At 44.6% G+C, this 25,834-nt stretch overlaps 10 protein-coding genes across 10 annotated transcripts; 6 read left to right on the top strand and 4 right to left on the bottom strand.

Annotated features, from left to right (window-relative positions):
• Positions 1 to 198: 198 nt before the first annotated feature.
• Positions 199 to 1,378, bottom strand: F5891DRAFT_985001 (uncharacterized protein; the record flags this gene model as incomplete). Its single annotated transcript, XM_041377527.1, has 4 exons — positions 199 to 381; positions 643 to 864; positions 1,016 to 1,212; positions 1,249 to 1,378. The coding sequence occupies 4 exons, from the start codon at positions 1,376 to 1,378 to the stop codon at positions 199 to 201; spliced, it is 732 nt and encodes a 243-aa protein (XP_041220090.1).
• Positions 1,379 to 1,558: 180 nt separating this feature from the next.
• Positions 1,559 to 3,489, top strand: F5891DRAFT_1195212 (uncharacterized protein; the record flags this gene model as incomplete). Its single annotated transcript, XM_041368080.1, has 4 exons — positions 1,559 to 1,667; positions 1,727 to 1,804; positions 1,854 to 2,058; positions 3,111 to 3,489. The coding sequence occupies 4 exons, from the start codon at positions 1,559 to 1,561 to the stop codon at positions 3,487 to 3,489; spliced, it is 771 nt and encodes a 256-aa protein (XP_041220089.1).
• Positions 3,490 to 3,516: 27 nt separating this feature from the next.
• Positions 3,517 to 4,768, top strand: F5891DRAFT_1255199 (uncharacterized protein; the record flags this gene model as incomplete). The annotated part of the gene is made up of 6 exons (XM_041369984.1): positions 3,517 to 3,791; positions 3,853 to 3,956; positions 4,009 to 4,157; positions 4,213 to 4,490; positions 4,525 to 4,608; positions 4,659 to 4,768. Exons 1-6 carry the CDS (start codon positions 3,638 to 3,640, stop codon positions 4,766 to 4,768), a joined length of 879 nt encoding a protein of 292 aa, XP_041220088.1. The 5' UTR covers positions 3,517 to 3,637.
• Positions 4,769 to 4,866: 98 nt separating this feature from the next.
• On the top strand, positions 4,867 to 5,849 carry F5891DRAFT_1195210 (uncharacterized protein; the record flags this gene model as incomplete). Its single annotated transcript, XM_041368079.1, has 3 exons — positions 4,867 to 5,537; positions 5,590 to 5,708; positions 5,755 to 5,849. 3 exons carry the CDS (start codon positions 4,867 to 4,869, stop codon positions 5,847 to 5,849), a joined length of 885 nt encoding a protein of 294 aa, XP_041220087.1.
• A 5,106-nt stretch (positions 5,850 to 10,955) lies between these two features.
• F5891DRAFT_1195209 (uncharacterized protein) lies at positions 10,956 to 13,084 on the bottom strand (the record flags this gene model as incomplete). The annotated part of the gene is made up of 5 exons (XM_041368078.1): positions 10,956 to 11,359; positions 11,449 to 11,682; positions 11,739 to 12,005; positions 12,065 to 12,331; positions 12,382 to 13,084. 5 exons carry the CDS (start codon positions 13,082 to 13,084, stop codon positions 10,956 to 10,958), a joined length of 1,875 nt encoding a protein of 624 aa, XP_041220086.1.
• A 5,935-nt stretch (positions 13,085 to 19,019) lies between these two features.
• F5891DRAFT_984997 (uncharacterized protein) lies at positions 19,020 to 19,886 on the top strand (the record flags this gene model as incomplete). The annotated part of the gene is made up of 3 exons (XM_041377526.1): positions 19,020 to 19,251; positions 19,352 to 19,374; positions 19,458 to 19,886. The coding sequence occupies 3 exons, from the start codon at positions 19,020 to 19,022 to the stop codon at positions 19,884 to 19,886; spliced, it is 684 nt and encodes a 227-aa protein (XP_041220085.1).
• A 1,250-nt stretch (positions 19,887 to 21,136) lies between these two features.
• On the top strand, positions 21,137 to 21,740 carry F5891DRAFT_1195208 (uncharacterized protein; the record flags this gene model as incomplete). The annotated part of the gene is made up of 5 exons (XM_041368077.1): positions 21,137 to 21,202; positions 21,246 to 21,326; positions 21,384 to 21,397; positions 21,464 to 21,566; positions 21,618 to 21,740. 5 exons carry the CDS (start codon positions 21,137 to 21,139, stop codon positions 21,738 to 21,740), a joined length of 387 nt encoding a protein of 128 aa, XP_041220084.1.
• Positions 21,741 to 21,991: 251 nt separating this feature from the next.
• On the bottom strand, positions 21,992 to 22,559 carry F5891DRAFT_1195207 (uncharacterized protein; the record flags this gene model as incomplete). The annotated part of the gene is made up of 3 exons (XM_041368076.1): positions 21,992 to 22,248; positions 22,297 to 22,447; positions 22,506 to 22,559. The coding sequence occupies 3 exons, from the start codon at positions 22,557 to 22,559 to the stop codon at positions 21,992 to 21,994; spliced, it is 462 nt and encodes a 153-aa protein (XP_041220083.1).
• A 194-nt stretch (positions 22,560 to 22,753) lies between these two features.
• F5891DRAFT_1130929 (uncharacterized protein) lies at positions 22,754 to 23,174 on the top strand (the record flags this gene model as incomplete). The annotated part of the gene is made up of 2 exons (XM_041364591.1): positions 22,754 to 23,006; positions 23,038 to 23,174. 2 exons carry the CDS (start codon positions 22,754 to 22,756, stop codon positions 23,172 to 23,174), a joined length of 390 nt encoding a protein of 129 aa, XP_041220082.1.
• A 1,253-nt stretch (positions 23,175 to 24,427) lies between these two features.
• F5891DRAFT_1130927 (uncharacterized protein) lies at positions 24,428 to 25,449 on the bottom strand (the record flags this gene model as incomplete). The annotated part of the gene is made up of 5 exons (XM_041364590.1): positions 24,428 to 24,652; positions 24,776 to 24,982; positions 25,049 to 25,072; positions 25,123 to 25,284; positions 25,354 to 25,449. 5 exons carry the CDS (start codon positions 25,447 to 25,449, stop codon positions 24,428 to 24,430), a joined length of 714 nt encoding a protein of 237 aa, XP_041220081.1.
• Between the last annotated feature and the right edge of the window lie 385 nt (positions 25,450 to 25,834).

The raw sequence follows: 25,834 nt of genomic DNA, 5'->3' as shown, positions 1-25,834 counted from the left end.
ACTCTGTTCCATGCTGAAATCCACATGCTCGTTTGGTTCGGATTGGGAGACCTTTCTATACTGTGTCTGATACATGTTGAGTCTATTTCTAGAGTCCATTTTTTGTCCGTGTGCTTGACCTAATCCTACTCTTTTCATATATGACTACAAAGTCATTTCCGCAGTGAATAGAATTGTCGTTATTGGATATAAATTGCATCATAGCCCAATTTTGAATCGTCCCTCTAAGAGCTGACTTTCTCTTCCTTCAGGTCCTCCCATGTCTTTGTCTTGGGCCATGCCCTTTGCCCCTGCAGCTTTTTCCCTGTGCTTTTCAGCATGACGAACATGCGGCGCGCAATTATCATCACCACCTCCTTCAGTGCAGATAGCAGTCTGTGTCTAACAAGACGGATTCAGGCGATAGTGTCATTGTGATCTATTAATTACCTATCATTGTAGAAGGCACATGATACATCCTGGCCTTTGAGTGAAACTCTAAGACGATGATACATCAGACACAGAGGGTGATATATGACCTACCACCAGAAATTGGTATATTGAATTTTATGATACATCATACTACCATGTGAATGATATATTATCAGCACTAGTAGAAGTGGGCCCGTTTCTGAGATTATGATATATCACTGGTAGGTTTACAAAACGTGATATATAACCTGCTATGATAGTACTCTCCTTCACATCTTCCGACTCCTTTGCAAAACATTCACTTGTGTGGTGCCGGACAGCACAAAGCCTCTGGTCAGGTAATGCAAGCTTGTTTTCCCTGATGTTGTCCGAGACCAAAGGCTTGACTTTTGATTCATAATGAAGCTGTGAGTACACCTCGACTTCTTTCAGGTCTCGAGTGCCTCGTGCGGGCTGTCCCAGCATTGTAGATAGGACTTTGCTTGTCAAAGTCCCGTCTGTTCTGGTCTTTCCTTTGGTGTTGTTTCAAAACTACTCCTGCAATTTCTGTGTAATGGCTAATCAGTATTCCGACCTATAATTAGCTCAGCTTCAAGAAACGCACTTTACCTCGATGTTTTATGGGGTCCTTGAGTGCCTCGGCAAGTTCTGCGTCCAAGTTACTCTGTTTTTTAACATCACTGATAGGAATTATAGCGTTTTCATGGTCCAGCTCGGCAATGATCTCGTTGACAGCTGCATCCGAGTCAAGACTAGATTGGTCGATGTTGGCGTCATTGTGGTCAGGTGATTTTTCTGATCCTATGTGCCAAACTCTCATATGTTCCAGGAACACACTGAACCACTTGGGGTATAGCAGCTCAAAAAACCGGACCAGCTTTTTCTCTTTTTGCATCTGTAGGTACGTTGGAACCTCATTTTGCAGCCACGTAAGCTGTTCGGCACTTTTCCATCTCGGAGGGGCCATCTTTACTTGCAATGCTAGTGTGACGTTCGTGGTTCTAGAACGACTTTTTTCGACTTGGCATTATTAAGCTTGATTTTTTTCTTGACCAATCATTAATCAATACCGGTCAAATGGCAAGCAGTATAAATACTATTCTCTTCCCTGCAACTTGACCTTGCCACTTTGTTCAGACTTGTGAACATGTCCCAGCCAGATATCCAGTGCCTCCACAATCGCCGCGTCCAAATGCTAACCCATCCTTGTTTCACACTCGAACAGTTCATCAAGGACATTCGGTTGGTTCAGTGTGGTAAGCTATTTTCTTTGGTTCTACGTAATGTTTGCTGGTACTGACACACTTTTGCAAAGTTCCTCCGTCGTCTCCGCAACCATTTGGTTGGCCCCATCGACCAGAAGGTGAAGAATGCGTACTTCACACACAATCTGGTACGTATAGTGTATCTACTGTGTTTTTTTCCGCTCACACTACTTATAGGCTCTCACCGGGATGTGATGGACAGTCAGGATGTCAACCCCACAGATGTTGACACCTCCATCGAAGACATTTGGATTGGTGCCACCAACGATATTCTGCCTGGTTCCCAGCCCAAGTATCAGTCTAATGAGGTGGAAGAATTGGAGGCTGCTAATGCAAGTGCCGAGACCCTCATCAACATTGACCCTGCCAGTCGGTTTAAGTGGTTCGTAACTGTTTGTCATTACGGAGTTGGATTGTTCAGTGACATGTAGGCTCCTTCATTTATTTGATCTGTACCTTCTCTAACGATACCCATTAAGCTATACTGCACGTAAACTCCGCTCTGCAGGGACGACAGTGCATTATTTTACTACACTACATGAAGCCCAGGCGCACTTCCAGGATGTTTTCAATGTATGGTGCGGTGAGGCAGCTTGATATCTCTGCACTATAGATACTCTGTCATTCGTGTATACTAAAAATATTGTGCGATGTGCTCAATGAGCTTTATATACCCTTTTTCCAGTGTGTTGCTGCTAGATCTGGCATCCGATCAGCCTTCATGCATGAGTTGGACATGAGTCTTATAACACTGAACAGGCAATCATTGATCGATCGATCCTGGTAACATTTGCGCTCAACACGGATATGCTCCATAATATTGGTGCGCTTAGCACCAAGGTATTTCAGCATGCCGAGAGTGATTGACACCGGCACAGCATGATATATCATGGTGCAAAACACACAACTCTCTGAGACACCCTACGATGTCTGGTGAATTTGCATTTTTTCTTGTTCATCCAAATGATTGGTGTGACCGGTTGACATATAGGTAAGTATAGCAAGCAGTACCAGTATTCTGCGCATTGAGATTATTTGTTGTCAAGTACATGGTATTATATACGTAGTATATACAAATCAAATCCATCTGTCCGGAAGTGTGGCTCCCGATGTGTTCAATAATATGGTGAATATGTGAACACTGACCGTACTTACCCATATCATCAATGCCACCAAAATACAAGTCCGAGGAAGATCGTCGTAATGCTAGATTGCAAAGCAAACGATCTCACTATGCAAGGTTAGATTTAATCACTATCTCTAGAATCAATGGTCATTGTATTCATCGTGCTCTAGAAACAAGACTACAGAGCAAGACATGTCACGAAATCGTTGGCGAAGGCAATCTCATATGAGCGATGTATGTCTTTCTCGAGACGGTCATAGTGCACAACTTTGCTGATTCGTGAAGTCCATCATCTCAAACTTTCACAGCCTCGACATATTATACATTGAGCTTGGCTACAAAGCAGGAGTTCCTGAGCATAATTCCCTCCAGAAACGCTTTCTCGCAGTACTCCAACGCATTGACACAGAAGGATGGGATGTCATGTCCCCCGAGCTCGAAGATGTGGGCGCTTTTATGCACAATTTGCACAAGCGCGTTACCTTGCTGTCAGAGGCTGTACAGCTATGTGCACCGGGGATTGGTCACAATGGCCTATTGCAGCAGTGTAAGAAATTGCTCTGTTTGACAAGACGACGGCTTGCTGCAGAAAGAGAACTCATCACTCTTATAGAACGGAGTGGTACTGAAGCCTATGATGAAATTATTCTAGCAGGTTTACTTAGCTGGAAAATGCCATCTGAATGAGTCGCCCGTTTGTTATTTTACGGGCTCTTCCGACAACTACTGTAATCATACACAAGATAATTGACCTAGCATTATTACTCGTCGAACTCATCAACTATGCACCTCTTGGACATGCCTTTGAGAGGCTGAATTTAGAGGTCTGTCTGCGATGGACGTAGACGTTGATCTGGAGTCCCTTGGTATACGAATGTTCGAACTCTCGTTGACTGCCGGTGCTGCAGGGAATGAACAATGGAGAAAAGAAGCTGGCACGCACAAAGAACGATGGAACCCATATGAGGGCCTCCCAGAGCACTGGAATTGTGGCTGAGATTTCCTGGCTATTGACAAGAATTTCCGACTCGTTCGCCGTATCATCATCAGATGCTGTTGATCCCGGACTGAATCGCGGATATGTATTTTTTGTTGAAAAGACTGAATACAAGGATATATTGGCTTCACGCAACAGGGTGGGCAATGCCCAGGGGGTCAGTCAAACACAATTGCCCGAGCCACTGCACTGACTATGATTAAATGTAGAAGAGCATGTGTTCTAGCCACTCTACAGTCAACCTGGCGGAAACAAGGGCTTCTGGTGGACTTGCAGCAACGGATGCAGGAACCATTGATTGTGCACGGCACAATTTTAAACGCCCTTGTTCAGTTGGCGATTTTCAAAAGGGGGAGAGGTGCGTTCGTTCATTGATCATATCATAGTCTTGATTCTGAACCCACCGTTGATAGGTACATCAACATGGATTATCTGTTTTTTTCAAGCATGCGTTCTTCACACGGCGTTCACGTCCTCAACATATCTTACGACATTTCCTGCCAATGGAACAAAAACCTTTGGTCGCGCATGTCAGCATTCCCGCACAAATATCATATCAACCACAACGAAAAGGTTATTACATTCCTTGTACCTAAATTTCACCTACCAGCGCACATTGCTTGTTGTCAAAACAGGTTCTCGTTCAACTTTATCAAGGGTGTTGGGCGGACGAATGGCGAAGCTCCGGAGCGTGGGTGGGCAGATATTAACCCTCTTGCTATAAGTACTGGCGAGATGGGACCCGGATCCAGGAGAGAGGCCATTGACAACCACTTTAACGATTGGAATTGGAAGAAAGTCTGCTATGGGTGAGTGATTATTCTATCGATTAGTGTTCAACGCTAAGCTACTCCCACAGGCGCCATTCTTCTCCGAAAATATAAGGCCGCGGTACCTGAGGCTGAAGAACATGCTCGTGATCTTGACGAATTCGAGGCTGCCCTTGATGCAGACCAATTAGCTGTGTGAATAACAGATATCGAGATGTGGGAGTTGGACTGCTCTTTGCCAAACCCATTCGAAGTGAAGGCGGGGACTAGTAAGTGTCGTTTTGTGCCTAAACATTTATGTCGCTAATGGGTAATTTAACAGCGGTGACCCAGGCCGCCGTGCGTCTGGCATTATCAAAGACCGAGGCAAAAGAAATCGAGCGTGGTGAACACATGTCCCTGGACGATGATGTATTACCATTGGTCCTTATCTCATCGGGAATAGAACTAGAGAGTCAGCAGTGCGTATACGCATTATTTGCACTCACAGCTGAATCGGCTCTGCCTAGACAACGTGTTGAGTTTGAGGGGAAGAGCATCAGACAGCATGCCACGAACACTCAAAAAGCCAAGATACTTCAGCACATCAATACCCTCCGCCGCAGAATTGATACCTGGTCCCGTGTACAACTGCTGTATATGCCCTGTGTCTCCTGCCTGAGATCGCCCGATGACATTACCTCCGAGGACAAGGTCCACAAGATTCATCTTTTTCTTCCTTCTTCGCTACCCTCAAGCTTCCCATGCGACGTTCACTTGCTAAGGTATGAATGGGATTTACGTAAAGCCCAAGAAAATGATGCTCTCAGCGAACTCCGCACTGTCATCAATATGACCTACCACCTCTACAAGTACAAGGATGCTTTTGTCCTAGGTCAGCGAATACTCGTGCTCAAGGTATTATCCATTCGGCTGAAAGCAGAATCAATGCAATATCGGTTGAGTACACTACTGCCAGAGATGCGCTTGTAATACTTGCATCAAAACTTAGTAAGAATAATGGTTGAGGCCACTGGACAGGACGAAGGATGCAGTCCCTCTCAAACACGATGAAGGGAAGACAGTCAGCCAACAGAATATTTCATGGATATGGAAAACGGCAGGGGTATCCAACAATCAGGGGGAAGGACTACAGGATTGTAAGTCTTCGATTATAATATGTATACCTTGTTTAATATGCTGTAGCACTACGCGTGGAATGGTGTAAGGCAAGTGCTCGAGCTCACCGGTGGGAGGAGGAAGTACTGCTTTTGCGTGAGGAAATGCGCAATGCTAGATAGACGGAACGCGGAAGTGATATATCAGCTACATAAGTACCATCACAAGCCTGTAGTAGACAGACTGATATATCAGCCACTAGAAAGACTGTTACAACAATACCAGTGATGTATCAGCCTGTAGGTCATGGGAAAAGCAGATAGACGCTAATGATATATCAGCGTGCAGGTAACAAGAAAAGCAAACAAAATAGACAGACCAAGTGATATATCAGCTGCTGGAAAGTGTTATGACAACACGACAGTGATGTATCAGACTGCCGGTCACGAGAAAATCAACTAGAAAGAAAGTGATGTATTAGAGAAAAGCGGACAGACTCAGTCACATGATATGCAGGACACACTGATACATCTCGCAAGTGTGATACATTACCATGTAAGGATGAAAGGTGTGGGTGGATGTATCACCTACCTTCTACAATTACAGTATATGATACATCATATTGCCAGCAAGTTTTGACGGATTCGCAATGGCTCTATGCCTTTTCTCACTCAAGTTTCTAGTCTCGCTAGGTACCCTATTTTTAGTCACTCTGTTGGTATTTTCTCACTCGAGTTTCTCTTCCCCCTGTCTTCAAATCTGGTAACTTTACAACTTTATTTGTAGATCCAACCTGTAAACATCAACGCGTCTCTCACCATCATGTACAGACACCCTGTACAACACTCTCAACTCACTCACTCACTCACTCACTCACTCGCCTACACGGAATCAAGCGCTCACAGCAGCACAAGACATACGGACCCAGGATAGTCAGATCAGCCCCAAGACTAACCAAATCCCTATACAAATGCCCACCTGACTCCTGTACTAGATCGCCTCGCGCGACCGAGTACATGTTTAGATTATGCTACCATAGTACATCAGCACGAAGAGCATCTATAAATCTCCCCCCCACCAGAGTGGCGCGTCTAAAACGGCCGGCAGGAACAGCGGACTGACAGGGGTACGCCCTACGTCAGGGCATTCGCGTACTCGGGGACGCAAATAGGGACACCGGGGATCCCTTAGATTAGAAAGTAGTGTCCTACATAGAGTACAACTCTGCAAAGGACATAAATTGGATTCAAAAAAAAAAAAACTTTACACCTTGCATGGGAATGGGCACATGGTGCTGCCAAAGACCAACTTAGAAGCAAGAAACTCAACAACTCAAATTTGCCTTTTACAGTCTCAGTTTGCTGTGGGATTCATCTTGTAGAATTTTGGCAGAATAACAGCGCCAATACTGGTAACATACTTGATACAACTAGTTACTCACTCTCCTTGTGTTAGTCCTTTTTCCAAATAACACCTTATAATTCGCTTTTTGATCGAATTCCACGATGTTCCAGGATACACCAGATTTACCTCCCACTACTGGAAGTGGTACGCTACGCAGACGCAGTAGGCAAGGCTTAGTACAATGCAGAAATAGAAGCATCTTGTTTGAAAAGGTGGAGCAACAGAATAAGAGCAGAGGTCCTGCCCTACAAGAGAAGAAATGAGTTAGCAGGACGGAAAAAGACACGCCTTTCTGTAAAGCACTGTGACAAAGAATGATCAAACGTAATAGTACCCTTGGCTGGTATGCCAGAGTGCGCTCTGCAAATAAGACAGAAGTTTTAGAAAGCAAGGCTGTCAACGGTGTGTGCGATGACACCAGAACAAGCCTTACGTAAATCCGGTCCCAGCAGCAACCCCTCCCAGGAATTACAGCCCAAGAATTCTCTGCCTGTAACTTTGAGGACAGAGTGAGTGCAGCCACACCTCACGCAACTCTTGAATAAACAAGAAGCACAGCAAGGCGTGCGCTAGGCAGTTGGGATGGATGTAGAAACCAGTAGAGAAAAAAAGAGAATCAATGAAAAATCAACCATGACCAAACAAAGGCATATACAAATACTGACAAGCTTCAGTAAACAACTCTGCTACCTTACGGAGCAAGGTCATCATACTGCAATGAAGAGTCCCAACACGCAACTCTTCCCACTGACCACCATCTACTGCTCCTAACACCTCTCATGTGACGTGCGATACTCAAGAACTGTTCTGCGCAATGTAATTTTTTCTAACATCAATTCATAGGCCCATGAATCTGCCTCCAAGTCTGCACTATGAGATTGGCTCAAATTTCATGGCTGCAGGAAAATCAGGTTGTAAGATGTGCTGCGCGGTGTTCAAGTTCAAGGGGTTGGGCTGTCTCGGAGAATGTAAAAGTACAGCTTAAAATACAAATTTGACTACCTTGGCATTGACACCAGTTCCTCAATTCTATCAGGGTATTTCACCTAAGGTATTGGCTTATAGTGGACAGCGAAGCTGCATGGCTGACCTGACTTAAAGGTAGCTTGTTGTGTTTTGCAAAAGCTTACAATGGCGGAGATCGATTTCAGGTTTATGAATCTCCGTTCTATGCCACATTTGATAACTGTGGTCTCACCCATTGAACTATTGATATTGAAGGACCTGTTGACTAGGCTATTTGTGCTCGAGGTTGGCCATCCTGCTGATTCAGTGGTCACATATTCTTCACGATATGTCCCCTATGTATACATCAGATTTCACTAAACCTCAGGCGGACTAATAAATGGATTATAAATACATAAGTCATTAATTACAATTACAGATACAAGAAAACAGGCCACTGTGAACTAAACCAAAAGACAGAACATGCATTATGTCAGGTATGAAGCCACAAGAGTTGCTGAAAGAGGCAAGATGTTCTGTCAGAAATATGTAGGTCAATATGTTGAGAGAAAATACTTGCTTTCATACTTGAGACAGGGAGGACTCGAAGTCGCACTCATTTCATGACGTGATGTGTTTCTATCTGACTTAGAAACTTTATCAAAGTTGCTGATGTGTCAGTGAGGAATGCGGAAATGGACTTCAACAATGGCACCGCTGATAACTTCGCTTGCATAGGAAGGTTCAACAAGATGGCCATCTTGATTTAGAGTGTCTGCTTGGCCACGCCGGGTGTATGATGTATGCAGCAGATACTGTATAATTGATCTTGGATTAAAATATTACCTTGAGATGGAGGCCATTTTCGTTCATAGCAGCGCTGGTATTGGTAGGTATTATAATATAATCAACCGCGCAGAAAGCTCTCAAAATTCAAAATGTTTTCACCATCTCCATGTAGCATTGATTTATTCTATGGATAATGTGTACACTAGTGTTTCTCATATTTTGCATAAACTACTTTTATACATTCTGCTCCTGTTGAATTGATGTTGAAAATTTCAGCTTTGTCACTCTAAGTAACGCTTTGGCACGTGATGTTCGTTGAATTCGCAAGTCCTCTACCTTAACAAGGTGCACTCGATCGGTATAGATGGTGTCCTGCAAGATAGAAGTTCAAGAAAGTTAGGTCGTCACAAGCGCGTGCGAGGGCGCCAGAACAAGCCTTGTGTAAATCCAGTTCCAACAGCGACCCCTCCCAGGAATTACAGCCCAAGAATGCTCTGCCTGTAGTTTTAAGGACAGAGGGGGGTGCTGCACCACCTAGCGCGACTCTTGAATAAACAAGAAGCACGGCAAGGCGCGCGCGCTAGGCAGTTTGGATAGATGGAGAAAAAGAGAAGAGAAACAACGAAAATCAACCATGACCAAATAAAAGCAAATATGATACAGGCACAAACAAACCTCGATCCCACGGACCACAGTACACAAGATGGCAGAAAGGTGGGAGGTACAGTGTGTTGCAAATGGTTTTAGAGGTACGTGCGATTTTTTTGCAAGCTGGGTGTTTGTAAAATAATTTGTAATAACCAAATGCATTCATTACATAAACACTGCCCATCAATCGCTATTGTCAGCCAATAAAACATAGTTCATCGTTTATTGAAACAAGTGTGACGACAATCCTACCACAACCACTTGTACTTCTAGTTCTACGTAAGAAACCTTCTTCTTAAGCCTGTGTCAGTGGGAGTGCATGGATCCGCGGTCCGTGCGCGAACATCCCTTCTACTTCCCAATTGGGCAAGCTGGCAAGGGAAACGCGACCATGCGTCCCATTGGACTCCCTTTGGCCTTGGCATCGGCAGCATGCAGATGGGCACGAGAAGCTTGCTGCTCAGGCTCTGCGGATGGGAGACGTAACTTTCATCTATGACTCTTGTTATATTCTTGACATCATGGGGCTACTATTCATAGGCAAGTTTTCAATTGGCTATGACACCTCTAGTCCAACAGCGCTTGGATGAGTTCCGACTATACTGGAACAACCACCGCTTGTCCTCTCAAAAGAATGTTCTCCCAAAAGGAACATCTCCACGACATATATGGCTTGCTCCAGAAAGTGTTCGTGCTTTGCACGAGATTGCTCAATTGCCGTGGATATGAATCTGGTGCATGAACTTCGACAGGAACTTGGTGGGAATGATGCTAGAGACTCTGCATTCTGTTTTGTCAATGACAAGTTTCAGGCGATGGCGTATGATGCATTCTGTAGTCTTGACTTTCCTTACAGGGAGTGCTAGTAGTCAAAACTCGTTAGTGAAGCGCAAATGACAGACACTTCAAGGTAACACTGGTTCCAAGTGCTCAAAGAAGGCTTAAATTTAAAAATTGATTCACGCACGTACGGTACATCAAAGCTCCTTCTACTGTCACCTTACTAGACCAACCATCATAGTTATATGTAAATGCACGATGCACGATTTAATATCACATTATTTGCCTTGCCATCAAACTGTGTTTTGAAGTTATTACTTACTTACAATTCACTATAGCGTATACATGGTGTGTGGGACTTAGCGAAATTTCAGTGGTCAAGTATTGTACAGCATGGTATAGTATTCGACTCATTGTCAGGGTCCTGGCCACTCGACTTTTGCGGGTCCGTGTCAGAAACTATATGTCTGCTGCCCCCTTGGAAGAAACATCATATTTGACCAAAAGTTATGTGATGTGGGTGTTCTCAGTTTGTCTCTCTATTGTAATAATTGATCACACTCAGTCTGATGCAAGGTGACCTGAAAGCAAATTCAAGAAATGTAATTATTACTTCAAGCTTCCCATTCTAGGTTCCTCGATAGCTGATACATCAGTAAGAAGCATGAATCGAGCAATAAATGTGACAGGAAAGATTCGTTGCCAGCAAAAGAAGATCAACGTCAGAGGAGATTATTATGCAACCGTCCAGCCTCTCTCCTAGCTTCTAGTGCCTTGACGCGGTTGACAAACGAATCCAGGGCATCCTTTGATGCTACGTCATTCCCAGGGGGAATTGCACGAATGTCATCAAGGAACTGTTGGATGCCTTTCTCGTGCTCATTCGACAAGGAGCTCCTGAGTTTCTCTTCAAATGTTTCCAAGGAGATGGTTTTCTGAACGTACGCAAGCATCCATTCATAGATGGGTAGCAGTTGGTGAGATAGTGTGGACTGCTTCTCGGATGTTTTGGGAGGCGACTGGTTGAAATTCGCAGAGGCGTCGGCGCGATCAACTTGTTCAAGACAAACTTGAGGCTGAGCTTGATTTTCTACCTGACCCGTTTCGCTATCCTCCACAGATTTAGCTGAGACACAAGAATCACCGTTAGCATCATTCTACTGGTGACGCAGCATAGCGTGTACAGGAAATGAAACCAGCATTGCAAACACTCACAATGGTGCGACCAATTCCCCGCATCCTTCAACACGTCACCTACAGAGCTCTCCTCTTCCAAAATCGTCTTCACGACCCTCTTCCATACCGGCTCGTATTCTTTTGGACTCATTCTCAACAAAGATTCCCATAGGATCTGATCCTTAGGGTTCCAATCTCTTTTCTCGGAGCCCCGGCGCACGAATCCTTGGAAGATCAACTGTGCTTCCAAGCTATTGAAAGGGTTTTTTTCGTCTAGAATAGAAGGCCGTTGAGAGTGAGGTGTAGCATGAAAGGGAGGAGGTCGATACCCTTTTTTTCCCAAGGCTTGCAGGAATCATCATTCAAATGCCATTTCTGCCTCAGGTAATCCACGAATTCCCTCCAGGTCATCTCGCCTAGCCAGAGTCCACCCACAATCTCCTGGATATTTTCACAGCCATTTCTTTCACTGTTAGCGAAAATGATGTTGGCAATGCTCTTGACGTCATGCTCAAATTCTTTGACATTTGCATAGCTCGGCTCTTTCCTGAGGACAAAGTTGAAGAAGGCGATTGGGGTGTCCGAAAAATTGTGTCCTGCATCATGTCACATTGTTAGTAGCTTATAAAAGACGTTAGGGAATGAGTTGATTGACCTTCGCTGTACCACTCCCATTGCGCTTCACTCCAGAAGTAAGGACAAGGATCGTGTCTCTCGTGCCAGCGTCCTGGCAGCTCTCCTCCTTCCAAATGTCTAGTCTCGTGGAATGCCCCAGGCTTCTTCAACTCGTTCAAGGCCTGAGGCATGATGACTTGTGCAAATATTTTGTGAATTCCTTCAACACGTCCGTTGATCCAGGCAGCTGGATCTGGGGGGGACAACAATGATTCCTTCCCTTTTTCATCGATATCCCATCCTTTTTCTAACTACATATCAGGTGGTGGTGAGCATGCAGGGATGCGATGAGCTCACCAAAGAATGCCTTGTTTGCAGCTGTCACAGGATCCGCTGACAGGAATTCGCGCCCTTCAGCGAAAGCCTCATCATAACTCTTGTTCCACCAATCACGACACATGCGAATCTTCCATTCGTCCAAAAGTGGGACGCTCTCTTTGCCAGGTTCCGTAAGATAATCCAACTTCAGCAACTGCTCCACAACCAACCGCCTAGTGAGCATGTGTTGGACAAGCATTGACCCTGTGTTCTTTCGGCAAGTCGCCACCATGCTCGCCTTCTTTCCTTTCGACTTCTTCTTACCCTCCTCCAGCCAAAGCTCCCATATGTTAGTGCACAGTACGATATTGTAAGAAAGTTCTAGCCAGACATCCCTGTACCTCAGGGGTAGCGGTACAAACCCTCGCTTCTTCCCACCCTCAAACACTGGAATCCTGCACATTTTGTATGACTCCCTGTTTTCGACCCGGATGAACTCGGTCTCTTGTGGCTCCCCGTATGTGATCTTATTATTGTTGTTCTTTAGCGAGTCGTCCATTACAATCTCGGCGTGAACAAGCGGAATTGCAAATGAAGTAAGGGGCTGGCGGAGTGGCATGGCTGCAGAGTTGAGCCTAGCAGTAGCGGCGCCCTTTTCCATGCGTACAAGTTTGCCTTTGCCTTTGGATTTAGGTCTACCGACTCGCCCAATGCTGCGTGCTTTGAGGGTTGTGCGTACCATTAGGGTCTTTGTATATTTAACAGACTCTATATTCAGAAGTTTGTTGGACAGATGACAGTTCGGAATTAAGAGATAAAAAACCTAAGTCTGAGCATACCAATCAGACAATAAACAATGTCACGTGTGACGACAAACAACTTCAAGGTTAAGTTGTAATTAGGCAACAAACTTACACATTCCTTCCCACGGCTACAAATGGTGGGATGTGCATGGATGAATTTGAAAGGAGGACAAGGACGGAGAGGAAGAGGATGTTGGCTTGAAGGGCCAGGAGTGCACTTAGTGTGTAGATGAGATGAGAGACAAGTTTCGAAGTTGAACATGAAAACTTTCCAACCACAACTTCCATAAGCATGGGTCATGTGACACAACCACCATGATAATGTGTGCGTACTAGTATTTGGCTGGCGGGACATATTTGGGGAGAATACAAACGATGTATAAGGTCTCTGAATGCGGTTCCTTCTAATAGGGTAACACATAAGTCTTTGAATACTTATGTGTACCTACTACCAAGGAGTTTGCAGGCTTTGCTTTAATTTCGGACATTTGACTGGATTCGCAGGACATTTTATTTGCTTCATTGGTAGTTGAGCCATCGAGGAACCTAGTTACCTGAGCTTATGTGAGCGTAGATGGCCAAATATAAAAATTCAAATTCAAATGATATCCAAGGGTAAAATTTAAATTGTGATGCCCAGTGAAAAATGGACAGTGCGGGAGCGTGTGAGAGCATGCGAGAGTGTTCCGCAAAGTGCCAGATCATGTGGATCTAGTTAATAGCATATCTTCTTGTGAGTGCAGCGCATGCAAACGCATGAACTTTGCGTGTGTGTGTGTGTGGGGGGGGGGGGGGGGGGGGAGAGGTTCAAAAATTCCGCCATCTTCTCCGCCAACAACTATCCGCTAGAGATAAAAATGTCGGAAAAAAACTTAGAGGGGTCCAAATTCTCAATATCAGTCAGCTGTGAATATGTCGGAAACTCGACGCTCAATTTGCTATTGCATTCATCAGAGAGCATTTTGTTGACCACTTAGCGATATATCTATAAGTCCCAGAAAGGCCTGATATTATGCACGTTGTTTCACGCTATAGGTCAAAATATTTTTGGCTAACCACTTATCCAAATCTCAGAAAGAAAAGTCACACATATGCACATGCGATCGCCGCTGCAGCATGTAAGTTGATGCTTGCTCTTCTACATCAAGTTGTATTCTCCTTTTCCAATCAGTACACAAGCGGAACACCAGTGTATGAGCCCATATGCCGCAAAATAAGACTAGTAATGTATAAACTTCACTCCACTGAGTGCTAACCAGGACCTTTGAATCTAACTTGGGTACTATTTCTTCATAGCGACGCCCATGTCCATGCACTGTTTGCCAGCCGAAAGGACTCTTGCAGACTACAAGAACTATATATAATCATATCCGCAAGCACAGCCAGTATGCTCAGGATCAGATCAATCAAGCTTCAGACAGTCTTGATCAGTCTTCACTGTTCCGCGATGTCAAGTTTGATGTTAAAATCCCTGTAGATGACTCTCAGATGTTTGTTCTATCGCAGGAGAATAAAGACAAATGGAGCTTAAATATGTCTAGAAGCGAAGCCATGCGGTAAGAAGTAGCGGCCATATGGTACAAGGTGGCAAGGTTGCGCCTCATACCCAAACCCAATGTTAATCAGTTCGAATGCAGAAAGAAAACGACTCTCCTCCAACAATTGTATGTGGCAACACATATACATACCTGTAGGGCTAAAGATGAGGCGCAATTTTGAGGTGTGTCTTATACACCCCTGCAGTAAAATGAGGCAACTTTACAACAGTCAGGTTGATGTGTGACATGTGACCGTCGAATCTAATGAAATACTAAAGTACTCTGCTTTCCTTCCTCCCTTTTTATCCATCCCTGAAAGACCGCTCAAAAAGTGCAGAGGAGCAAAAGCTGGTGCGATCCTAAGTGGTATTTCACATGCTGTCCCAGGGGAGGCAGATATCGGGAGCAGGGTGCCACAGGATGTGTCCAACCTTTCCAGAAACCATGGGGAGTTACTGCAATGCCCAACCGCCACCTTATCCAACATGCTGGGAATGTACTGCCACACATGCTGCGATGCGATCCAATCTGAATTCCAACAACAGTGCATCAACTGCCATGTTCTCATGTGTGAACAGTTCGTTCTTCGGAGCAGCGGTTGCATTGTTCATGGGTCTGTAGTGTGCAGCAGAGAAGAGTTCATGGGGGAATGGAATGGGCAGGTTTCTGCTGGACAGAAAAAATTCACAACTTTACAAGGATGCTGTTGAAAGGTTTCGAAAAACTTGACATTGGAGATATCAATGTTAACTTGGACTGTAGGTAGGCTGTGTTATATACGTAAAAGCCCAAAGCGCTTTTGACGCTCGTACAGCTGACAATCTTGCAAAATACTTGATCGTTGAGCCCAGCTTCGAAGATTTCGGCCGTCCGGTTGATTAGAAGCACCTAACTTTATGTTGCGTATGGCGCAGTTTATGTTTATTAAAGTGGCATTTGGAGTGTCATAGCCTCCTCGTGTTGACCCACATTTTGAACATGAACGTGCGGCGGCAACACAGACTGGACAAGAGGATCTGGACTTGGAGGGTTGTGAGATTGCAACAAATTTGAAGGACAATCTGCCGGTTTGCAGCTCTTGAATTGTGAAAACGCACAAATAATAAATGTGCATATAGAATGCGATGTTTTAGGCAAATCTAGTCCCAGAAGCGACCCATCCCAGGCATTACAGCCCAAGAATGCTCTGCCTGTAGTGTTAAGGACAGAGGGAGTGTCGCTCCACCTAGCGGACTCTTGAGATAAACAAGAAGCACGGCAAGGTGCACGCTAGGAAGTTGGGATAGATGGAGAGAAGGGAGGAGAGAAAGAGAATCACGAAAATCAACAGTGACCAAACAAAAGCAAATAGACGCGCAGTGCAACTCATACATATTGGGGAAGATTGGAGATGGATAGCTTGCTGTATTGAGGCACTTCTCTACCAACTGTTGTTGGGATACAACCGATCTTCCAATGTTCTGTTTGAGTCAAAGACCCTGGTCTTACTGGTCCCACAAGAGACGTCTGAGTGTTGGATGTGGCATTCTGAGGGTTTAAAACATAGATACGAGCAAATTGAGTTCGAGAATAAAACATAAACAAATCATGGCAAAGAAAAAAAGACTGAAGACTGAAGCACAGTGTTTTGTCAGCACTCGGTAGACAAAACATATGAGAACATGATATGATAGGTAGTGAGTGAATCCGCACATTTAAATATATGTGGGGGCGGGTTTCCTCATGCACATAGGTGGTTTTTTTAATGTAAAACATATTGCCAGATGGTTGAAAATGTGCGCAAATATGCTCGAATAGTATTATGTAGCAATGGAAATGTGGTACGAAAGCTCAAAAACGCATATAGTGGCTTGAAAACATGATGCGCACGGATAGCAGCTCAAAAGCACTCGAAAACATTGTAGGATATTCGTATGTCGGATAGTGCAGGGCCAAATCGTGCTGAATCTAATAGAGACATTCTTCGGAGACAAATTTGTCTCATGTATCGGAAGCGACCTAGTAGATGATGATTTGGAAGGTCCATCAAGAGAGAATCAAGGACTTACCAGTGCAGTTTCTTCCTCGTCATATTCCTATTAATCAGTGTGAATGAATCAATACAACAAGAGATTATATGACTTGCCTTTCATTTCTCCAGTACCAGATTCTTATAATAAGTACAAAATTCCTCCGTTGTCCCACTGATTTTGATTTACTTAAGTGAATGAAGAGCACATAAATTCTGCAAAGCATTAGTAAAGCCTGTCGGGGAAGTTGGATTTGGCTTCATTGGATGGGACAGACGCCTTTTCAGGTGGAACAGGTGCTTGCAATAGGCACGCAGTTGGAAGGACTCGGATGTATCTTCACAACCAGCAGCAGCCCAAGCCAGAAACGAACTGGAAGAAAGTGGGTAACACCAGTAAATAAAAGCCACATGTACCACCAACATGGGATCTAGATTGGTGCAGGCGTAGCAGTAGTTGCATGTGGTGGCTTATTCTCCTTTTCCTCAAGTGTATTGGCAGGACTAGACAGCTGGGTGATGGGACTACTGGGAATAGTGGGAGGCTTCTACATATCGAAATACAGCTATGAGTGCAAAGACTCTGAAATAATGAACATACAAATAAGCCGAAGGGCGATGTTTCTGCAAATTGTTAACACACAACATAAAGCAAGGAGAGGAGATGCAAAGAGAACAAAGGAAATTCCACTTTGCAACACAATGTTGCAAGCACAATGCGTGCAAAGAATCAGATTACATAAACAAGCATGTAACTAAAAAGGAAAATCACTTCTAAGCTTGTGACGACTCCTCCCGTCATAGTCAGTTTCACTGGGCCTGAAATCTGTGCCACCAGCAATTAAGAGACCCAGTGACAAGCATACATCACAGTTAGACATAGCAAGTATGCGCACAGAACAAGACTCGACCAGAAGAACCTAGTGCGAGAGTTGATTCAACTTGTTTGAACCAATTACTAAACCTTCCAGTGCAATTGGCAACACACAGAAGTCGGTATTTTCACAAAAATTGTATTTCTAGCTACTCCAACACAAAATTTCGAACATAGATAGAATTGCCTCACTAATACAACTCATTACAAGGTCGAACGACCTTGATTAAAGTATGATTGAATGGGATAGTTGAAAGTGCTGAAGACACACGGAGATGTCAGCTGCCTATATGCAAAAAGATAACAATGCACTTTGGCGCTGGTGTATGCTTTTGATGCGTTGACTACTCAAGTGTGTCCCTCGAACAAGTGACTATATGCGCTCTGTTTCGAATGTGTTCATCTTCGCAGAGCATAACCCAGCCAAGGCAACAAGTTCACATCATCTTGACAAGGAAAATCTGTTTTTGCCCAGGAGCTTTGCAGCCGTGGTGTAGCAGTAGAAAGAGTGAGATTTTGCTAAGATGACTGGCACTTGTCAGGGACCATGGTAGTGCAAATAAGTATGTGCATTGAAGAGGGCGAGAGTAGGGTTCATCAAGATTCCAAATCACAGGCAAGTGGAACTGTTGAACAACACTGAAGTCGGATCTAGTGTAGCGAAGCACAGACCTCCAGTTGAACATATCGTTCAACATGTGTTTGCACAACTTCAATGTCCATCTATACAAGTCTAATGGCTACAAAAGTTACAAATCCATCGACCCTGTGGAAATGGCCATGTCCGATTTTCACTGGGTCTCAAGGACCATGCAGCAGGCAAGGTCATGCTCACAAACTGATGAAGCCCTCTCCTGTATACAATGAATACTATGATTGACTGACACATTTCTGAGATAAACAACATCAGGTGGTGGGTTGCTGTGTGTCCAGGCCAAGTAGAAGAAAAGATAATGTACGGTCGAAAGCCACCTGTGTGACATAATAAGGTACAATGGAGGAATTCCACATTCCTCTTATTCCATTTTCCTTCTCCATATATAGGAATTCCTTCACTCGGCATTCCTCTTCCTTCTTCTGATTCCATTCCTCTTTCCGTCTTCTAGATCTATATTTAGCACAAAATCTAACCATTTTGATACACTTACATAACCATTTTGATCGAACCTTACCTGATATTCCTCTTCCATCAATGAGGTCATTCCTTTTCTGCTATTTAAGGACATCACTAACCCATAAAAAGAAATTCCGTCGAAGGGAATTTATGGGACCCAAAGCCAGCAACTCATATAGATATCGAACCTTACCTGATATTCCTCTTCCATCAATGAGGTCATTCCTTTTCTGCTATTTAAGGACATCACTAACCCATAAAAAGAAATTCCGTCGAAGGGAATTTATGGGACCCAAAGCCAGCAACTCATATAGATAGGACGCTCTGATCTCTGTTGACAATGCAGGCGAGTCATTTGATGATCTATACACCAATGATCAGTTCTCGCACCACGGCAGAAGATCTCCATGGACTTTACAGTGTTACGTTATCCCTCCACGCTACAGATTCATCAGATGATAGGGCACTGATGGCTGATTTCCAACGTCTCCTCGAGTCGACATTGGATGGACACGTAAATGCCAGCGGGGATGCGCCAGGAGGGGACTCGAAGATTCTTGCCGCTGATGACTGTAGATAGAGTGTGAGGATCACAAAACAGATATGAAGATAGTATGGAGAGACTCACCTTCAAGTCCACTGAATATGTACTGATGGTACATGACTTGTCAGTTATGATTCGCCGGAACGTCACGGTATGCGATGAACATGTCACGTGATTTTATCTGTCAAACAGACGTTCAGTGTTTCAGATTTACACAAAGAGATATTTTAGTAGCAAGCGGAGCATGAGGTTAATGAGAAGAAAAGAATATCAGGGAAGCAGAGACAGCGAGAGAATAAGCAGATGGGAGAGCAAGCAGACAAGAGAGAGAGAAGGCAAGCAGACAAGCAGAGACAAGACAAGCAGACGGGAGAGAAGGCAAGCAGACAAGAGAGAGAAGACAAGCAGACGCGAGGAAGAGAAGGCAAGCAGATGGGAGAGAGAAGGCAAGCAGACGCGAGGAAGAGAAGGCAAGCAGACAAGAGAGAGAAGGCAAGCAGACGCGAGGAAGAGAAGGCAAGCAGACGAGAGAGAGAAGGCAAGCAGATGAGAAGATGGCAAGAAGAAGAGCAGAATGAGAGAGGGAAAAGACCAAGCATGAGAAAAGCCCAAACAATTGAAAACGCAGGATACAAAAAAAATACAGAACCTAACCCTAAGTAAGCGGACGAACGAGGCAATTGCTGACATAAGATGGAATTCTGCCCCCAGGGTGGACAGAGTATACTCCCTTAGGATGGTGCAGCAAATAGTAGCACTGGTGGTGCTCACAGCAGTTAACTTCATATACAGTCATCCCACTACCAGTGTATCCTTCGTTACTGATGATCTTACACTTATCCATCAATTCTATGCCATCTGTGATACTCAGTGTCTCTTTAAGATCCCACCCCACATGACCATGTACGAGTCGTGTTGTAATCCTTACACATGCGCTCGTTCAATGCTGATCTGGTCGAGATTGAAATGACATCAATCTACACCATCATGGACTCAGGTGAGACTTTTGTCTCCGTCAGTATTCGGATGTCTAACAATTGCTCTCTCACAGACACACAAGGCCATCATCCAAATTGACCTTCTCCCCTTTCTGCTTCCAATCGCTTCACCTGTTTAGACCTCCAACTCCATACAGTGTTTGTGGTATTCGTTCGGAACTCAGCACACTACGAACTTTGCGCGATCTAAGAAATATTGAGCCTGAGCATGCGACTTGGACGACAAGGTTGCCTGGATTTGAGCGAGACAGCTCGCTCTCAGATCATCGGGCCTTCACAGACACTGGCTTAAAATACTCTCTTTTCTCCGATGCTCTTGGAATCGACTCAATCCCGAGTTCCGCATACCCGATAATCTCCTCTAATCGATATCGATCTCCGCTTCGCCAGCAAGGACGACCTCTTTCTTCCTTGAAGTCGACCACTTAAAGCTCTTGCAGTCCCTTTGAGTTCTGATTGCGCTCTCTCAAGTTTCACGTTGGATATTTCCTTCGCCAACACGATCGTTGACCATCGATGAGTCTACATTTGTCGATGGACCTTGCACTGGCTTCGATCGCGTATCAAAATGCCTATGCTCAAGTCCAGTGGATCAGCCTTGTTACATCGTATGGTCCAATGTTTTGTTCTTGGGTTTGCCTATTTTCTGAGGGTCGTTCGAGTTGATCCGACCGAACGTTGCACCTCAATTTGGTCTAGCACTCTGCCAATGATGTCCTCTTCCTATGACCACTTCTATGCGCCCAACTGAAGGCTGTTGGATTTTGTCATCTTATCATGGCTTACCTGCACCTCGCACTTCAACATTTTCTATAGTACTCGATGTCATGGTTCAGGTCCGCGAACTTGGTACGTTCCTGCATGCGTCTCAGATCCACCTAAATTCATTTTCACAAGGCCAGGCTTGGTTCGACTATGAAGAGCATCTCTATTCCGGCTATCCTTCATCTCTCGTGCGACCCACCACATGCTAGTCGAAAGGTTCGTTTTGGCATTAATGAGCTGGGTGACTTTATATCAGCAGGGAACTCTGCTCTCCAGCGCCAGCAAATTCTTCGACACCGACATGCAGTCCATCATCTCCATTTGGTTAGCAGCCCCGCAAGTATGCTTTTGTTCAGCAGTTTTCCTATGCACTAAAACTTCCCTCTGACTGGCTTAGGGAGGGAGGAGGAGGTAATCCACCCATAACTTTTTGTATCGCATTTTCTGACCTCGACATTTTGTCATCCTACTCTACAGTCTTACAGCTAGCTCCCGCGCTATTTACTTCGTCTCCCGGCTCAAAACTGCCCCAGCTATACTCAAAATTCGCACCCTGGGTGACTTAGGAGGGGAGGAGGAGGTAATCCACCCTTAACTCTTTTGCATCGCACTTTCTGACCTCGGCCTTTAGTCGTCCTACTCTACAGTCTTACAGCTAGCTCCCGCACTATTACTTTTGTCTCCCAGCTCAAAACTGCCCAAGTTATACCCGAAATTCTCACTCTGGGTGGCCTATAGGAGGAGGAGAAGGTAATCCAGCTATATGTTTTTTTTCTGTTGCACCAACTGATCTCAATTTTTTCTCATTCTATTCTGTAGATGTACAGGTACCTCCCGCTTTAATTAGTTCGTCTCCCGGCTCAAAACTGATTGAGCTATGTCTGAAAACATCACCCTAGGTGAATTCATACTCACTGCATTGACTTATGTCAATGATACCCTTCATTGTGCACACGATTTTGCTTGTATATAGCTCAAATTCAATATATTTTGTTTATATAACAATTACATGACACTAAGAGACGGAGACGGCACTGCGCGACACAGATGGCAATAAGCGGCAGTCAGAGATGCACGGAAGCGAGAGATGGTTATCACTAAGAGACAAAGAGACGAGGCGAGAGCATACAGCGAGGGAGGTGACGAGAGGTAGCGAGAGACGAGGCAAGAGCATACAGTAAGGGAGGTAACAAGAGAGGCGGAACAAAGTGCAGCGTGGTGAGTGAGACAAGCTAGCGCGGCGAGTCGAAAGAGATGATGACCTAGGATGACAGGACGCACAGTAAACAAGACAGAAAAAGACTACTCACCATTCAAAAGCAAGCCTTCCATGGGAAGATAGGTACCCTCCTCTCTTGGCCCACTCCCGCTGTTGATGTTCAGAGCGAGTAGGTCCATCTCGAGTTTCTCGCATAGGGCGTGTTGCTTTGCGAGTTTTGCATGCGTGTCTGCGAGTTCATCCTGTATGAAGTCTCAGCGTCTGGTGTTCACTTCGAAGATCTTGAAAATAGCTACTTACAGTTGACCAAGTATCGTTGCCTGACAATGACCATGCGGCGATGTACGTGCTCATGGGAGCAACTATGCTATATATATTGCCCGTCTACAGGCCTACAAACGCCTGAACAGAGATATAGTACAAATGAGTCGCTTCTGTGCTCACCTGCATTATGGTTATCCGGAGGGCTTGCGGTATGTAGTTTACTTGCATTCCCATCCAGCTGGCTGCTAAACAGAAGCTTCGTCAGAAAAATCATTTACCTAAACATGCTGTGCAATCCAACAGGCAAGGCACATGCCTTTCGTGCTGTTGATTGGCTGGTCGAACGAAACAACTTGTATACCAAAGTCATTTATTCTGGAACAGGTCTGAACTGCACCATCGATCATATCATTAACGAGTCGCCTTTGATTGAAGTATACTGGAACTGCCATGTTACAATTGAGAATGCTTTTCATCTTTCACAGTGTACCATTCGACATGCCCCTCCCAACATGACAAAAACTTATCCATCGAATGGTTGCATCATCTCCACATCGGTTCGCTGCAGGACGGACTACAAAGCACGTCATTGACGATAAGCTCGCTGATGGTGTTATGCTGCTGCAGAAGGGGGCAGGCTTATTACCTGGAAATGAAGATGACAAGGCTGCTCAGATTGAAGCTGATGACTTGTGGGAGAATTGACTTACGTTTCTGTGCGGTGCAATATTTTCTGTGTTTGTGTTGTCCTGCCGCATAGGACATTTTCGATTCAATGCTGTATTCCGAAAATGTCATTAGAATTACATTTAGTCGAGCGCAGCAAAACTCATTGATGTGTCCCACTTGCCCACAACGGCTGCATCATGCAGTACATGGTTTCTTCACTGGGTGACTTGAAGATGTCAGATGAGAGACCGAATGAACCGGGGGTGTCCCATTACTGTTAGACAGTGGGGCGACTGAATTTGTGAGTGGATGTTCAAGTGGGCATGTCGTGAATAACGAGGTGGGGGGATAGTGTGTTTGAAGGATAGCAAGGACTTTCACTCTGAACTTATCCGTATAGCGCCATTCTGTCTGTGCTTTGAGTGACGTGATATCCGTGATCTTCAAATTGTGTGCAAGGTCAATGATTCAATCTATAATTGGATCTGCAAGAATCAATTGCGCCCCAAAGAGATCATCCTCTCCCATGCCACATTCTAACATCTCCTCCACTCGCCAGTCCTCCAATGCTTGTCAGAATGAAGAGTCTTTTACGGTCATCGAGTATGGTTTGATTTTGATTTTCGCCTTTGCTCTTGTGTGCTTTGGTGGTGGCTTACTGGGAAAAAGTGGAGGAAATGCGGCAGGATGACAAGTGTCACAACAATGTATACTCCGTTGCGGCGCACAGCGTTGACAACAGTCTATTGAGTCGAAGTCTTCTGGAATGAATATTACTATGTAAGCTTTGATGATCCTTCGTGTATTATGTTGCCGCAGACTCACATCTCGGGTTACCAAAATACTCGTCAATGACTCTTCATTGACAGATCCCACGAGTCTTTGCATTGATATACGTGTCCATTGCATTTTCTAAGTAATCGTTCGGTGTTGAACCACAAGGGATGTGCCGACCAGGAGCAGTTTGTATTGGACACTGTGAGTCACCTAGGGATTCAATTCGGAGAGACATGTCTTGATCATGATCATCACTGATGTCATCTGTGTCTAGTATCGTGGTATCACCTGTGTCGTCCTTCTCGCCTCTTTTCCTTTTTTCATTTTCTCACGATCCAGGTACTTGGGCTCTACAAAATAAATTCCAACACCACTCAAGGTAGGATCATGGACACCACACTCAATACGCTGCATCAACGAGCAGAGGGACTTCGTGTGTCGCCACTGAACGATCAACTTAACTTCATGTAAGTCGAGACCCTGCATAAAGCTGTCAAGTCTGAGCATCCTCACTAGTTCTTCAAACAATCACACACCATTCCTGCTGCATCAGTACAACAAATCCCCCATATTTTGATGGTCCATAAATTTTCAATCGCCTCTCGTCTAAATTTCGCGCTCATTCCAGAGTGAAACCAGACTATTTTATCACAATACTCCTTTGCAACATAGGAGCGCAGAAATTGAGCCACTGACTCAGTCTCCTTTCTCGAGTTTGCAAAGACCATAAACGAGTCCTGTCCAACACTAGGATCCAATCAAAGGACGCGAAGTAAGTCCCATTTTGTATTCACAGGGTATTTCATCTCCTCAACACAAAGGTAGATGTTTGGTCAGTCCTTTGAACGGATGATTTCGACAGCATCACATCGAATTTGGAGTTTCTTCTTCACGTCCTGGAGAATATGAGGAGGCATCGTAGCTGATGTGATATGAAAAGGTATGTGTGCTGGGAGTATCCACCGGAGATTTCCTATGTCTCCGTACTCAGGACGGAATGAGTCACCCCACTCACTGATGCAGTGAGATTTGTCCAATGTAATTACAAACAGTTTTTCAATGAACTTCTTGTTTTCCCAGAGTCTTTTGAATCGGGAGTCGTTTCGAACACATTCTGGACTGGTTATGATGACTCGATATTTAAGGGACTTGATTTCCTATATCATCAGAATGTCAACCAGGTTTCGAAGAGAAGGGCCTCACTCACCTGGTAAGCATCGGCTGTTGCTGTGGACATTGTCAAGTTAATAGTGTTTATACCAATTTCTTTCAACTCATTGTAGTTCTTATCTCCTAGGATGTTAAGCGGTGTGATGAGGACCATGATTCCATCACCATTGAAGAGCAACGGCAGCCAGAAGTTAAGTGTCTTTCCAGAGCTGGTGGCAGAGATTGTGATTACATCTCATTGCTCTAGCTGACCGAGAGCGGATTCCACTTGCCAAAGGCATGGCTTATATCCAAAGAGATTCTCTGCAGTTTGTTGGATACTCTCTATGGACGGAATATCAATACTGTAGTGAGGACGAGCCATTGTGTATGAGTTGTAAATTGAGACATATATTATTTGCGTCACGTCTGATTTGGGTAAGTAACATCACTGGTATGACCGAGTGATGCCGTTCGACCGGGAGTGATCTGACTTTTTTTGGCTGACTGACGGTTGCACAAACAAGGCCAACTTTCACGCCACAGTAAGTTTTGCCAGTCAGCTTAGGGAGTAAAAATGCTGGTGGGCGCACAAGTAACTGAAGAAAGATAACTAGAAAAAATACCCCCGGCTACTAGGTAGTCTGGGGTGGTATTTCGAGTATGATACTCTCATCAGTTTTCTAGCTGGTTTAAATAGGAGGGGACACACAAAATCGAGAGGAGTTTGTGTCTGAGTACGAAGGTTTATCGAAGATAAGAAGTGTCGT

Source organism: Suillus fuscotomentosus, assembly GCF_016647785.1.
Source record: "Suillus fuscotomentosus strain FC203 chromosome Unknown F5891scaffold_79, whole genome shotgun sequence".
NCBI lineage: Eukaryota > Fungi > Basidiomycota > Agaricomycetes > Boletales > Suillaceae > Suillus > Suillus fuscotomentosus.
This window is presented reverse-complemented; position numbering and strand designations above follow the sequence as displayed.